Source organism: Hyperolius riggenbachi, chromosome 2 (genome assembly GCF_040937935.1).
Source record: "Hyperolius riggenbachi isolate aHypRig1 chromosome 2, aHypRig1.pri, whole genome shotgun sequence".
Taxonomy (NCBI): Eukaryota; Metazoa; Chordata; class Amphibia; order Anura; family Hyperoliidae; genus Hyperolius; species Hyperolius riggenbachi.
In genome coordinates, this window is record NC_090647.1 from 402,727,508 (window position 1) to 402,742,989 (window position 15,482).

A 15,482-nucleotide genomic window follows, 5' to 3' on the forward strand; every position below is an offset into this window, starting at 1 on the left:
TCACAGACCAATTTTACCCCCTTCCATGTAGTATGAGAGCCATACTCTACACAGTCTATTCTATGGAGCTGCACTCCCCATCAGATACAATCTTTGCAAGATGCTGCACACAAAGATGCCCGTACACACTCAAAAGATCATTATCTGCAAAAGATCTGTTCCTGCAAAAAATCCATTCCTGCAAAATGCATTCATAGTCTATGAGATCTGCAGATCCTCATACACACTTGGTTTAACAGACAATCATTTGCAGATCATCTGCAGATCATATCCACCAGGATGGATTTTCAGATCTGCAGATGATTGCCAGATATGCAGATGAGGTCTGTTAAACCAGGTGTGTATGAGGATCTGCAGATCTCATAGACTATGAATGCATTTTGCAGGAATGGATTGTTTGCAGGAACAGATCTTTTGCAGATAATGATCTTTTGAGTGTGTACGGGCATCTTTGTGTGCAGCATCTTGCAGAGATTTTTCTGATGGGGAGTGCAGCTCCATAGAATAGACTGTGTAGAGTATGGCTCTCATACTACCTGGAAGGGGGTAAAATTGGTCTGTGATCTTGCATTTTCCAAAGACTTTTATGTCAAGTGTGTATGAAGCATTAGGCCAGAGACACAGCGTGAACACTTTTCTAACCATCAGCGCTGTGTCTGCATTAAAAAAAAAATAAAAAAAAAATGGTCCCATTGACTTACATTAAAATCGTGGTAAATTTGCAGCAAAACTACAGTGTAAGCGACGATTTTCTAAACAGATGGCAAATTTTTTTTCCCCCATATGAAGATAATGTTCTATTGTCCTTCGTAAAACAGAAGTTTACCTTCTTAAAAACAGAAGGTATTTGTGATTATTCAGGTTGGAGTGAGCACTGAGGTGTCCCTCAGTGCATCACTTCTGAATATGCAAATCATTTCTTTGTTGTACCCTGAACATTAAGCACAACTCCAGAACCGCTGAAATGCAATGATGTGTCAGATTGTTAATATTACAGAGCCAAACTACTCCAACATGCATACACTACGTTCCAAATAATTATGCAAATTGTATCCACTTAAGGACAGCGGGCTTAAACCCACCTAAAGACCAGGCAATTTTTTTTTTAGAAAAATTCATTATTTCTCAGTTTTCGGGCATTATAATTTTGATAAAACGTTCTCCTGTGGATAAAACCCACACATTTTATTTGCCCAGTTGTCCCAATTATTAAACCGTTTCAATTATGTCCCTATCACAATGTATGGCGACAATATATTATTTCAAAATATAGGTTTTATTTTTTATTTTTTTTGTCCGGTCCATAACTACAAGCCCCTATGTAGTAAAGTAATAGTAATATTCCCTCATAAAATATAGATTAAAAGAGCTGAGTCCCTAAGGCAACTATTTATGTAATTTTTTTTTTTTTAAATCAATTGTTTTTATAAACTAGTGGTTTTTTTTGGGTGTTGCTGGTGCGGTATGCGAAGGAGGGAGCGGGAGACCTCCCGACCTACGGTGGGCTGGAGAAGTACCAGTAAGTACCAATTTCGTTTAATTTTAGAGCTCAGGGTCCCTTTAATTCTAGACACATACTATTCATTGGAAACTAGCAGTTATCACAAGGAGAATACGCTGAGAATTGTTGCCTCGTTCCTGTATTTAAAGTGTAACTGAGATGGGGAAAAAATGTATAGGTACCTGGGGCTTCCTCCAGCCGCCTTCAGGGCGTTAGCTTCCTCACCGTCCTCTCGGGCCACCTCAATCCTCCGTTAGCCGGCCTAGTAAATCCACAAGACGGCTTCAGTATGTGCATGCGCAGTCCAGCAGCACTGCGTAGGATGCTCCTGGCCATGGGAGCGCAAATGGAGCCCCCGTGTGGCTGGGCCGTGCCTGCTTTGCAAAGTGCAACTTCTCAGATGTAACAGGCCTTCCAGCAGGGGAATGGCCCGGGAGGACAGCGAGGGTGCCAATGGCCTGAGGGGGGCTGGAGCCGTATACCTTTTTTTAATTCATCTCAGGTTTCTTTTAAAGAGACTCTGTAACAATTTTTTCAGCCTTAGTTCTTCTATCCTATGAGTTCCTATGCCTGTTCTAATGTGCTGGGGCTTACTGCAGCTCTTCCTAATTACACTGTCTCTGTAATAAATCAATGTATCTTTCCTCTGTCCTGTTTGTCGGGCTAAGGCTTTGATTGTGTGGAATGTGCAGGGCTGCTTGTGATTGGTAGAAGCGATACACACCCTCTGCAGGCCCCCTGCATACTCACACACTATGCTTAGCTGAGCCTATTAGAAGCTGGTTAGTTTGTTTGTAAACACTGCCTAAAACTGTTAATTACAAGCCAGGATTGCAGCAGAGAGTGGCAGAAACAGCACAGAGGGGCACAGGAGAAAATAAGGAATAGAATGGTATGCTTTTTATTGTAAGAATATTAGAGTACAGATTCTCTTTAAAGTCATGGGTTTCTGAAAGCTCAGCTTTCACAATGCATATTGCATAATATTCTAGTGCATAGTCAGTGGTAGTCAAAAAAAATAGTTTTCTGTTAGCCCAAGTAAACATATGAACATTTTGTTAGTAACTTAAAAAAAAGAAAATGCCTATACTGTCGATAAACCGTAAGATACCTTTCATCCAGGAAAGAGAATATTCACTTTTACAGAATGTTCCAACACAGTGAGATGTGTGGAAAGTTCCATGGGCTTCTACCAAGTCATCAGAAGAGAGACCAGCTACACGCTCAAGTGTGTCAATGTTCTAAGAAACAAACCAGATACAGTTAATGTTCCTCTACTGTAAGAGGATGGAGAATAAAAAGTAAAAATAATGCCTTTGATAATAACATAATGCATGAGACAATCCACCTTCCTTATTCACTACCAAAACCTACACATATATATTTTCTCATACTATTGATAGGTCGTGGAGCAGTGGAACAACTAAAACTATGAATTTTAGAAAAGAAAAGTTCAACCAACTCAGGCATGCATTAAAGAGAACCCGAGGTGTGTTTGAAGAATGTGATCTGAATACAGAGGCTGGATCTGCCTATACAGCCCAGCCTCTGTTGGTATTTCAAACCCCCCTAATGTCCCCCTGCACTCTGAAATCAGACATAGATCACAGCCGTGCTGTGTGGCTGTGTTTACATCTGTAGTGTCAGTCTCGGCTGCTCCCCCGCCTCCTGCATAGCTCCGGTCCCTGCCCCCGTCCCTTCCTTCCAATCAGCAGGGAGGGAAGGGATGCAGGCGGGGATTGGAGTTCTGCAGGAGGCAGGGAGAGCAGCAGACTGACACTATAAAGATAAACACAGCCAGCTCCGACAAGTTGTTTGTCAGCAGCATGGCTGTGATTTATGAGGGATTGCAGAGTGCAGGGGGACCTTAGGGGGGTTTGGGATAGCAACAGAGGCTGGGCTGTATAGGCAGATCCAGCCTCTGTATGCAGATAATATTCTTCAAACCCACCTCGGGTTCTCTTTAAGTTTGGTGGACTGGGATAGTATACTACAAGGGAAGGACACTGAATGGAAATGGAAAACTTTTAAAGTTATTCTCAATAAATAGAATAGTAAATATAGTATATCCCATATGGAAACAAAACTTCCAGAAATAAAAAAGGCCTCTATGGATGAATAGAAAAGTTAAAAATAAAATAAAGTGGAAAAATATGCCTATATGGCCTCAACCTCCTTAGTGGTAACCACAAGCTAGACTCGGGGTGGAAAACCGCAGCTCAGAGTGGTAAACCCGAGCTACACTTGTGGTAGCCGCTGGGAGGTCAATGCAGAGCATTGCGCACAGTGGCCGATTTTACTCAACTCCCGAGTGATCCAGACGCTGGCGGCCATTTCTCTTCCTGTCCACGGAGGCTCTGCATCTCCCTGGTGAGATCGCCAGCAATCTCCCTATAGGGTTACAGCGCCACCCGGAGAGAGAACTGCAGTACTGGATCCCAGGGAGGTGCATAAGGGCAGGGACTGCTCCAGGCTCTCCCATAGTATGATTTTTTTTTCTTGCTTTTAGGGTCTAAAAGCACATGAAAAAATTGTACTGCTTTTAGACCCTAAAATCTGGAAGGAAACATACTGCCAGGGAGGTTAAATGAGGAGGGGCCAAGGCTGCGTTAAGCAATCATAAGGAGTGCAATAAAAAGTTGTAAAAAAAGACAGGGATATCAAATCAAGTCCCAAGATGTTTTAAAAGTATATCAACTCTAAGCAAAAGAAAGGTGTACTGTATTGGACATGGGTTTACTAAGGGCAGGTCTTGTTTGACTAACATGCCCAGCTTTTATGAGGTGGTGAAAGCTAGTGTGGATATACTTGGACTTTGCAAAGGCCTTCAGTACTGTTCCCCACAACAGTCTGAATGCCAGGACTGGGGAAGAATCTGTGTGCATGGATAGGGAGCTATTGGACAGAAAGCAGAGTTGTGGTCATTGGATTATATTCAAAATGGGTGACTGTTAGAAATGGGGTCCCACGGGGGTTGGTACTGGGTCCAATACTCTTCAATTTACTTATTAATGACCTAGTAGATGAAAAAAAAGAGTAATGTTGCGATTTTGAAGATGATACAAAATTGTGCAGAATTATCAACTCTCAGGAAAATAGTGACATACTGCAGAAAGATCTGGATAGGATGGCTATATGGGCACATAAATGGCAGATGAAATTCAATGCAGTTTGGTCATACCAACGGTCTAGCACCATACATAATAAACAGGATAAAGATGAGATCATTAAACTTGCAGAAGTACTTAGGAGTACTCATCGACAACAAGTTAAATAATTGTAATCAATGCTAAGCAGCTGGAGCTAAAGCAAATAAACATTTAGGATGCATTAAGGGCCCATTCACACTTGTGCGGTTTCAGAGCGATTTCAGCATTGCTGAAAATCGCTAGCGATTTGAAAAACGTGTGCACGATAAAAGTGTATGGAAGTGTTCTTATCTAAGCGTTTTGCGACTTGCTGAAACGCAAACGCGCTGCATGCAGCGTTTTCTGAGCGATTCTGAAGCGATTAGAGATTCAATAAAGTATTTGAATTGAACTAGAAAACGCAAAACGCTAATCGCTGGAAAAACACTCTATACAGTGAAAAAACGCTAGGAAAAACGCTCAGCGTTTAGCGTTAGCGATTTCTAGTGTGAATGGGCCCTAAAAGGGAAATACAAACTCGGGATGCTAGCATAATATTGCCCCTGTTTAAAGGAAACCAGAGGTGGATTAAACTAGAGATTTGATATTTACCAGGGCTTCCTCCAGCCCATACGTATGTCTGAGTCCCTCGCCATCCTACGCGATCTGCCGTTTAGTTGCAATCAGCCCTGGTAACTGGTTCAGTCGTATCGGTTGGGGACTTTTGCACATGCGCAGGGCTGATTGCAGCTGAATGGAAGACCGTGGAGGACGGGGAGGGACTCAGAGATGCTTATGGGGCTAGAGGAAACACCCCAAGTATCAAATCTGTAGTTGAATCCGTCTGTGGTACACTTTAACTCTCTAGTAAGGCCGCATCTGGAATATGTAATTCAGTTCTAGGCACCGCATTGCAGGAAGGCTATTGCTGTTTTACAGCAGGTGCAGAGATGAGCAACAAAATTGATTAGAGGGATGGAAGGTCTCACTTGCCAAGAAAGGTTCGATAAATTAGGCTTATTAAGTCTGGAGAAAAGACACCTAAAGGTACATACACATGTCGGATTTTTCCAAATGACCGGTCGTTTGGACGTCTGAACAACCGGTTGTTTGGAAAAATCCGACATGTGTACGCACCAATCTAATTAACATGTACAAATACATCAGACTGCAATATGAAAGCTTGACAGAGGAGCATTTTGTTCCGAGGCTTGTGCTAAGGACTAGGGGACATGATCTGTGAATGGAGGAAAAAAACAACAACATTTATTTAGGAAAAAGTTTTTTTTTACCGTAATAGTAATTAAAATGTGGAATGTAATACCACAGGAAGTACGGTAGTTAAGGCAAATTCTATGAGTTCAAGGGGAACTTAGATCCCTTCCTTGGGATGAAAGACATCCATGATTATAATTACCAGGTAATTCCCGGCGGTGTTGGTCCAGGGATTGTAACTGAATGCCATTTGCAATTTTTTTTCCCTTTTGGAGTTAATTGGCAATGCCTTGTAAGGTTTTTTTCACCTTCCTCTGAATCAACAGGGATATGTGAGGGTGCAGGCTGGTGTTGTACTGTTGTACCTTGTTCGATTGAAATCAATGGATATGTCTTTTTTCAACTATGTAACAAGAAATAATACCTGTGTGTAGCAACGAAGGAACAATCCCTTTTCTTTCATCATTCTCAAAAAATAGTGACAAATTGTTGGCTGAAAAAAAGATTGTAATGTTATTTTGCTGAAAAAAGGGGAAGCCATGTAAATAACATATGAACATAAACTCAGCATAAGAAACATGGCACACGTGATTTTCATTTAAACAATACTGATAATATCGAGATAGCATATTATGCACCATTTACATTTTGTGGCCCACAGTATAATTTAAAGCATAGGCCCACTTTCACAAGGAACACAATGGAGTCACAGGTGGGCAGATAGGGACAATGGGGGTGCAGGGGAATGGAAAGAGGCACAGAGGTGACACAGTGGGTGGGGGGGGGGGGGCACAGAGGGGGACACTGAAGGCACAGGTGAACAGAAGTGGGCACTGGAGGCACAGTGGTATAGAGTTGACTAAGAAGGGGACACTGGAAAAACAGGGGGGCACAGAGGAGGTACAGGGGTCAGAGATGGCAGTGTTTTGACTTATGAATAGATTCAGGTTAAGAACTGACCTACAGTCCCTATCTCGTTTGTTAACAGGGGAGTGTCTGTATTTGCAAAAGACAACCTCTGGATATGGATATGCTGAGCAAGTGCATTCAACTTCTTTGGTCGACCATGGTGAGAGCTATTCTGAGTGGAACCAATCCTGTTAAAACCGCAGTATGGTCTAGCACCGTGCTGCAGCTTTGTTTCAGGGTGTTGGCACTCTTCTTATAGCCTTCTTATAGCCTATAGCCTTTTATGTAGAGCAACAATTCTGTTTAAGATCGTCAGAGAGTTCTCTGCCATGAGGTGGCATGTTGAACTTCTAGTGACCAGCATGAGAGAGTAATGGAGTGATAGCAAATGTAACCACTTGAGGACCGCAGTGTTAAACCTCCCAAAAGACCAGGCTATTTTTGTTGAAATTGGCCACTGCAGCTTTAAGGCCAAGCAGCAGGTCCGCATGACTCAGTGCACAAGTGACCCCCCCCCCCCTTTTTCTTCTGTTGGTGGGGTCTGATCACTCTGTTGGTGGGGTCTGATCGCTCCCCCAGTGTTTATTTTTTTAAATAAATATTTATATTATTTTTATAATATATTTCTTTCTTTTTTTCCTGCTCCCTCCCTTCCTCCCCTCGCCAGCCAATCAGCGTGATCAGCTGTCATAGGCTTCAGCCAATGACAGCGGATCACGTCTGCACTTACAGAGGGGACAGCCATGTCACACGGCTGTCCCCAGTACTGATCGCAGCGCTGTACAGCATAATTACACGGCGGTTTCACTGTCTAACAGTCTCCGAGCGGCGATCGACCTCAAAGCAGGAGATGCGCGTGCAGTTTTCTCCAAGAGGATAGCTTTTTTATCTTCTGTTTAAAATAACTTTTGCACTAAGTACTGACAAAATTATAGCAAGCATCTTCCTACTTGCTGGTGGCTTAAAAGGTATTTTATTTATAATGTGAAAACATCAACTAGGATGGTTGGCTAGTGTAGATAAAAATGGAAGAGATCATCCTCTCAGCCCAGGACAGAATAGAGCAATATGTCAAAACCTGGGCTTGTTGGGTGCTCATTAAAGATTCAGACAACTAAAACATAGCAATATGCGGTAGTCCTTCTAGAGTTTAACGTTTCACTTCTCTTTCTCTATCTTTTTTTTTTATTCTTGTATTGATTTTTGTCCAGGTCAACAAATAACGAAACAGCAATTATACATGACCTAATAGAGACTATGGATCTGGCCTTCGTCACCGAGACCTGGCTATCTCAAAACTCTAGACCCACTTTGGAAGCTGCAGTGCCAGCCAACTATTATGTGCTACACTGTGAGAGGCAAGACCACAAAGGAGGAGGGGATGCACTATACTTCAAATCCAGTTTAAAAGTCAAACCCCCTTCTGTAGGCCCAACTCATTCTATTGAAGGTCTGACAGCCCAGTTTTTAGCTGAGAAAAGCATAAACAGATTGCTCATCTATTGCAATGCCCTCTATGCTGTCCTACCAAATAGAGACCTAACTGCCTGCAGCTAGTACAGATTGCTGTCACAAGACTTATCAAGCCAACCCCGCCATTGCAATATAATACCAATCCTTTGCTCACCACACTGACTACCCATAAAATTGAGAATCCTTTTCAAAAATGACACGCTAACATTCAAATACCTTAAGGATTTGTTGATTTGTTACAACTGTGTTACACCCCCACAACCTCAAATCAAAAGGATCCAATAATTTGACCATCCCCAGAGCCCAACTAAAAATCTCTGGAGCCAGAGCTTTCTGTCATGCTGTCCCTACCCTTTGGAATGCCAATGCAACTCTCAATCAAGACACCTTGGTCACATTTAAATCAAAGCTGAAAAGCCACCTATTTAGACTGGCATTTATGATCATGACTTGTTCTCCTTTACACATCACTTTTTACTGATCTGAGACAAGCTTATGCACTTCGGGTCCTATGGGAGAAAAGTGCATTACAAATGTATTGTTGGTGTTGTGCCTTGCAGATCTCTGAGATATTGTCAGGAATGTTTGCATGGGAAACATGTTTAACTACTTAAGGACCGAGGTGATTGAAATCTACGCCCTGCTTTGGTGGTTACATGGCTGGCAAGGCGTAGATTTCAATCACCACCGCAGGGTGCATCCGCCATTTTCGTCGCTCCTGCCGCTGAATCCTGGCCGTGTCTATGAATGTAGACAACTCCCATAGGCTTACAATGATAGACACGGTCAGGAGCCAATGAAAGCGGCTCCTGACTGGCTCACGACTCTGCCGTCATAGAGATGGCAGAGTGGATGTCCTGAGGATCCCAGTGTGCGGCGGTGACAGCGGGTATATGAGGCGATTCTTCGGGATTCCGTCCTTATTGTACCAGCGGTCTCTGGTCCTTAAGGGGGCAGAGACCGCTGGTACTTAAGTGGTTAGTATCTACTCACAGATAAAGTTAGTCAGGGGACACTGCTTCCCCCCCTCCCCCCAGCTTATGACAGATATTTAAGCATCTAGGACAACTTTCTTGTAAGAGCCTCTGGGTCCAGTTCGCTTTTTCTCATAAGTTTTCTTCAAGGAAATACATAAAAGAGTCACATTGATATTGTCAGAAAGAAAAAAAATACAACGGTTGTCCAAAATCAGTGGTAAATAAGAACAAAAGTCGCCTTAGTACAAACAGAAGTGAGCCTTACAGGACCCACAGAAAAAACAAAAACAACAAACACATGTAAGGATGACCCTGAGATAAAATAAGTACAGGGAACCTAGGTGTCTCACCCTGCAGAAGTCCCACAGAAACAAACTAACAGAATGTACCACAGTATTAAACCATACCAACGTATGTCATTCACTTTTATACTAATGGATAGTGTATAAGTAAGATGAAAGAGAAAAAGGAAGGAAAAGAAAAGGTAAAGAGAGAAAACTAAAAGAAAACTACTGTGGTTGTGAGACTGTCACTAACCTGCCCACTGTCCTCCTTGCTCGACTAAAATGGACACAAGCTAAGATGACAGAGAGGAATTTGCCCAGACCTTATCAAAGATGTGCAATATATCTGACAATTTAGCAGTAAGATACTCCAATTTCTAAATAGAAGAAACTCTAGCCATCAGGTCCTGTGAACCCGGAGGTGTCTTATCCCTCCAGTGCTTAGCTATTAAACATCTAGCAGCAGTTAAATAGTGATTTAACAAACAATGAATATGTGCCTTTGTTTTAGGAAGTGGAAGGCCCAGCAAACAGATCCAAGGGTCTTTGGGGATGTTGACTTCTTTGTGAAAAACTCTGTAGTATTGGACAGTCCCAAAAGATATGCTGTATAGAGCCAATCTTCCCACAATTGCCAACAAAGAGGAGACACAGAGGGGCACCATGTATGTGCAGTCCTGTACCAAAGCATCAGGATTTTATACATATTGTCCTTGGTTATGACACAAATCGAAGTTTTAGCTATATTCGTCCAGATCTTAGACTACTGTTCTGGGCTGGTTGAGGTACCCAAAACTGTATCCCAATGTAACGTATAGCTGTGTTGATAGTCCTGAGTAATGCGTATGGGTGCGTTGGCCCAGGTATAAAACATGGAGAACAATAACCATTGTTGAGGGCCCAGATCCCAAACAGATTCAAACTCTGATTTCCTGGGAAAAGACAATGACGAGGACCGAAGGAAACTACGTATTTTCAATTACTGAAGGAAGTACATATCATCTAACTGCAGACGCTGTTTCAGAGTAGCAAATGAATAGAGCGGATTGTTAAAAGGATTCAATAAATCTTCAACAAAACCAATATGATAGTTGTGCCATTTAGATGTAGACGAAATCTTTAGGCCAGGAGTAACAACATTTATATAGCACTTTTCTCCCAAAGTACTCAAAGTGCTTAGGTTCTCTCTAATTCAGTAATTGGAAGTAGGATGAAGTATTAACACAACAAAAATTATATTTCTGTAAATGCCAAACTGAACAGGTGGGTTTTCAGTCTGGATTTAAACACGCCCAGAGATGGTGCTGTCCTAATCTGCTGAGGTAAGGACTTCCATAATGTGGGAGCAGCATGACAGAAGGCTCTGGGAACAAAAGTTTCCAGGTAGACTCTGGGTATGACTAGATTATTAGAACCTGTGGATCTGAGATTGCAGGGATTGCTACGCAGCTGCAACATCTCCTTCATGTATCCAGGGCCCAGATTATGTAGGGATTTAAATGTCAGCAGCCAATCTTGAATAGGATCCTCCACATTATAGGTAGCCAGTGAAGGGAGTGCAGGACTGGTGTTATGTGGCAGTGATGGGCATGGGTGTCCGCAGAAAATTTTCCATGGGGGGGGGGGGTTCAAAAGGGGGGAGGAATAAGTTTGGGGCTACGGCCGAAAAATGGGTGTGGTCATGAACCCGAATGTGGGTGTGGTCATGGGTGGAGACAAGTTTACTTGAACTTAGCAATGGTGGGACATTAGATTAGGACAGCAATTTAAACTAAATACAAACGTTTTAACTCATACATGAACATTATGGAAAATTCAAGTTGAAAATAAACTGTGACGATAAACAATTTCATCCATCCGACTCCTGAAAAATGTATTCATTTTTTTTTAGAACCTCCCAGTTTCATTTCCTGTTTTAAAAAGCTTAAAAAGTAGGCTTAATGCTATTGTCTCATATGATGAGGATTCAGCTTTTTCCATAGTCTCGCAGTTAGCAATCATGTGACCCCCAACAAGACAAATTCAGCAATCATGAGGCCCCCCCAACAAGACAAATTCAGCAATCATGAGGCCCCCAACAAGACAAATTCAGCGATCTTGAGGCCCCCAACAAATCATGAGGCCCCCAAGAAGACAAATTCAGTAACCATGAGGCCCCCAACAAGACAAATTCAGCAGTCATGAGGCACATAAATAGACAGCATTTCACATAAATAGGCAGAATGCCCCCTCAACATGGTAGACACCTCTCACCTGGCAGCAGCTCCCCAAAATACACTCAATCTGACAGCAGTGGTTCCCCAAAAATAGGTAGTCCCAGGTCTATAGGTGTCCTCAGAATAGGTGGCCAGCGATATAGATGTCCCCAGAACAGGTAGCCAGGGGTAGAGATGTCCCCAGAACAGGTAGCCAGGGGTATATGTGCCCAGTATATGTAGGCAGGTGTATATGTCCCCAGTATATGTAGCCAGGGGGTATATGTCCCCAGTATATATAGCCAGGGGGTATATGTCCCCAGTATATGTAGCCAGGGGGTATATGCCCCCAGTATATGTAGCCAGGGGGTATATGTCCCCAGTATATGTAGGCAGGTGTATATGTCCCAGTATATATAGGCAGGTGTATATGTCCCGGTATATGTAGGCAGGTGTATATGTCCCAGTATATGTAGGCAGGTGTATATGTCCCAGTATATGTAGGCAGGTGTATATGTCCCAGTATATGTAGGCAGGTGTATATGTTCCAGTATATGTAGGCAGGTATATATGTCCCCAGTATATGTAGACAGGGGTATATGTCCCCAGTATATGTAGCCAGGGGTATATGTCCCCAGTATATGTAGGCAGGTGTATATGTCCCAGTATATGTAGGCAGGTGTATACTGTATGTCCCAGTATATGTAGGCAGGTGTATATGTCCCCAGTATACGTAGGCAGGTGTATATGTCCCAGTATATGTATATGATATGTAGGCAGGTGTATATGTCCCAGTATATATAGCCAGGGATATATGTGCCCAGTATATGTAAGCAGGTGTATATGTCCCCAGAATAGGTAGCCAAGTGTGCCCCAGCAGGAGGGGAGCAGCGCAGAGAAGAGGGAGAGCTATGTGCGGATAACGGGGAAGGGCGGACGTCTCCCCCCCCCCTTCCCTCACCTTAGGGGGCTCTCCCTCCCTCGCTCTCTCCCCTCCGGAGTCCGGAACGAAGTGTGCAGCGGCTGGAACTTACCTCGTCTCGTCGCAGGCGCCGGATGGATTTGCCGCTAATCTGGTCTGGTCCAGACCAGAGTGCCGCACCAGAACTTCCGGGCGCAGGAGCGAGACGAAGTAAGTTCCGCCTGCTGCCCAGCCGCTGCACACTTCGTTCCGCTGCCATCCGATCAGGACTTCAGTTTTATCAGCATTTAGTCTCAGCCAGTTGTCACTCATTCATTGCTGTAGTTCAGCTAAGCAGGCGTTTATAGGAGTTGGGTCTGTTACACCAGGCTTGAAGGAAAGATATAGTTGGGCGTTAGCATAGCAGTGGTATGTCAGGCCATGTTTTTGGATTTGTTTTCCAAGCTTTAACATGCAAACTGTGAAAAGCAGGGAAGAAAGGATTGAGCCCTGGGGCACCACATACTTAAGTGGTACAGAGGTGGACTGGAAGGGCCCCATAGACACTTTTTGGGTTCTGCCACTCAAGAAGGATTTGAACCACTATAAGAACTATGCCCTCAATGCTGCAGTATTCCTGTAGCCTGCTTATCAAGATGTCATGGTCAACTGTATCAAATGCTGCAGAAAGATCTAGCAGTATCAAGATAAAGCAAGTCTCTTGCCATGAGCAGGTGGTTGCAGATTTGGATGAGGGCAGTTTCAGTGCTGTGATGTTTCCTAAAGCCAGACTGGAATGGATTATAGCTGTTTTGTAAGATTTTGGCTTCCAGCTGGAGGTATACGGCTTTTTCAATTACTATCCCCAGAAATGGAAGGTTAGAGGTCTGTAGTTGGTCATTGCATCTGGATCCAGGGAAGGTTTTTTGAGGAGAGGCCTGATTGCTTCCTTCAGTAAAGCAGGAAATATCCCTGATTGTAAGGAACAGTTTACAATTTTGAGGAATACTGGTATAAACAGGTCAGGGTATTTCAACATGAACTGTGTTGGGCCAGGATCCAGGTCACAGGTAGTTTGGCGACGGTGAAGGAGGATGCTGATGTGACCAAGGTGTTACGTTGTCTCTGCTAACGGTCTTTGGTGCTGTATTAGGCTCAGATGCTGTAAGTTGGATGGTGGACCCAATTGCGGAGACTTTGAGAAGAAATAAGCAAATTGGTCACAGAGGTCCTTCGAAGACTGGATATTAAATTTTTGCCATCCCGGGTTGCAGAGTTTTTCTACTGTGCAGAACAGTTAGGCTGTTTTGTTAACTGTGGTATGCAATCTCATGCGATAGAAAGGATAACTTTTTCTCTGGGATTACCTTTTGGTAGTTCTTCGAGTAATAAGGCATGTTTGTCATCTGGGGACAGATTTGCGCCACAGTCTCAAGTTTTTGGCCTTGTCTTTTCAGCTCTTTTATAGAGTTATCAAACCACTGTGCATGATGGTCTGGATTAAGATGTTTAGTGCACAGAGTAGCAATGGTCTCAAAGGTGGAGGACACACATTTGTTGTATTTAAACACCAGAGTATCAGGGTCCAAGCTGGAGTTTGTCAATCCATTAAAGCTGAGGTATTAGCCCTTTTAAGTGGCGAGATTTTGATTCTTGAACTGGTGTTTGACAGCTGGTATTGAGAGGGAGAAATGGATAGTATGATGGTCTGACAACATAATTTCCACACTGGCTATTGACAGACCAGTATGGAATATGAGGTCCAGGGTGTGACCTTTCTTGAGTAGCAGAGCTGATCGTTTGGGAGAAGCCCAGTTCATTTATGGCACGAGGTAGCTCACTTCCTAATTGCGAAGAGGGGTCATCCACGGCACCCATGTATTGAAATCTCAAAGAATAATCCATCGGGGGTGGTGCAGTATTAAGTTGCATAGGAGATCTACAAGTTCCTTAAGGAAGGCCGAGTCCTTTCCTGGTGGGCGGTAGATTAGCAATATGTTTATGTTTTTCTCAGCTGAAAGTTGCGCCCCCAAGCATTCAAACGAGTTGGAAGGTCCTACAGTAATTGGTCTGTTTTTCAAAGCTGATCTAAAGCAAAGTGCAACCCCTCCACCCCTGCGTGCTTTCCTGTTGCAGTACATCACATAATAGTTTATTGGCACGGCAGCCTCCAGGGTGGGGTCCACTGGTTCAGAAAGCCAGGTTTCAGTCAGAAAGGCCAGAACAGAAGACTATTAGATCTTGTATGATCACTGTTTTGTTGTTTATCGATCGAACATTACAGAGAACAGCCTTGATTGGGGCTACCCTGGGAGCTGAGGTCTGTGATTCAGGACTCTAGGAGGGAACAGACTCCAGATGTGTAGCGGTCATCTCTGCTGGATTGTGCTGGAACACACAATCCTGCCCACGTACACAGATGAAGGAAGGGAAAAATATTTGCCTGCTTTGTGGACTTTTGACTCACTGTAGCACCCAGACCTGTTCCGGAGACTCCTAGAGAACGGAATAGGAGGGAAAACATACAATATCATCAAGAGCTCATACACTGGGAACAAGTGCAGTGTGAAAGTGAATGGGAAAAGAACACCTTTCTACCCCCAGGGCCGGGGGGTAAGACACTTTTTTTGAACACTTTTCAACATATATATCAATAAGTTGGCCTCTGCCCTAGAGGCCTCAGCACCAGGAATTGCACTACATGAAACAACAGTGACATTCTTACTGTATGCAGATGTCCTCCTATTGCTGTCGCCAACTGAAGAAGATCTACAAGACAGCCTGAAAATCCTGGAGAAATTCAGCACAACATGGGCACTCCCCATGAATCTAGAGAAAAACAAAACCAAGGTGTTCCAGAGGAAAAACACAAGGTTAGCCCAGAGCCCATCCTTTACAC

General features: G+C 43.4%; 1 protein-coding gene across 5 annotated transcripts in view; it reads right to left on the bottom strand.

Moving 5' to 3' along the window:
- The window catches only part of SIRT2 (sirtuin 2), a 270,431-nt gene that overhangs the window by 96,992 nt on the left and 157,957 nt on the right, over positions 1–15,482 (bottom strand). For all 5 annotated transcript variants that reach the window (XM_068269801.1, XM_068269799.1, XM_068269800.1 and 2 more), the window contains 2 exons: positions 6,269–6,337; positions 2,613–2,742 (listed from right to left, as the gene is read on the bottom strand). In XM_068269801.1, the coding sequence (XP_068125902.1) occupies positions 2,613–2,742; positions 6,269–6,337 (199 nt within the window). The remainder of the gene's footprint in view (positions 1–2,612; positions 2,743–6,268; positions 6,338–15,482) is intronic.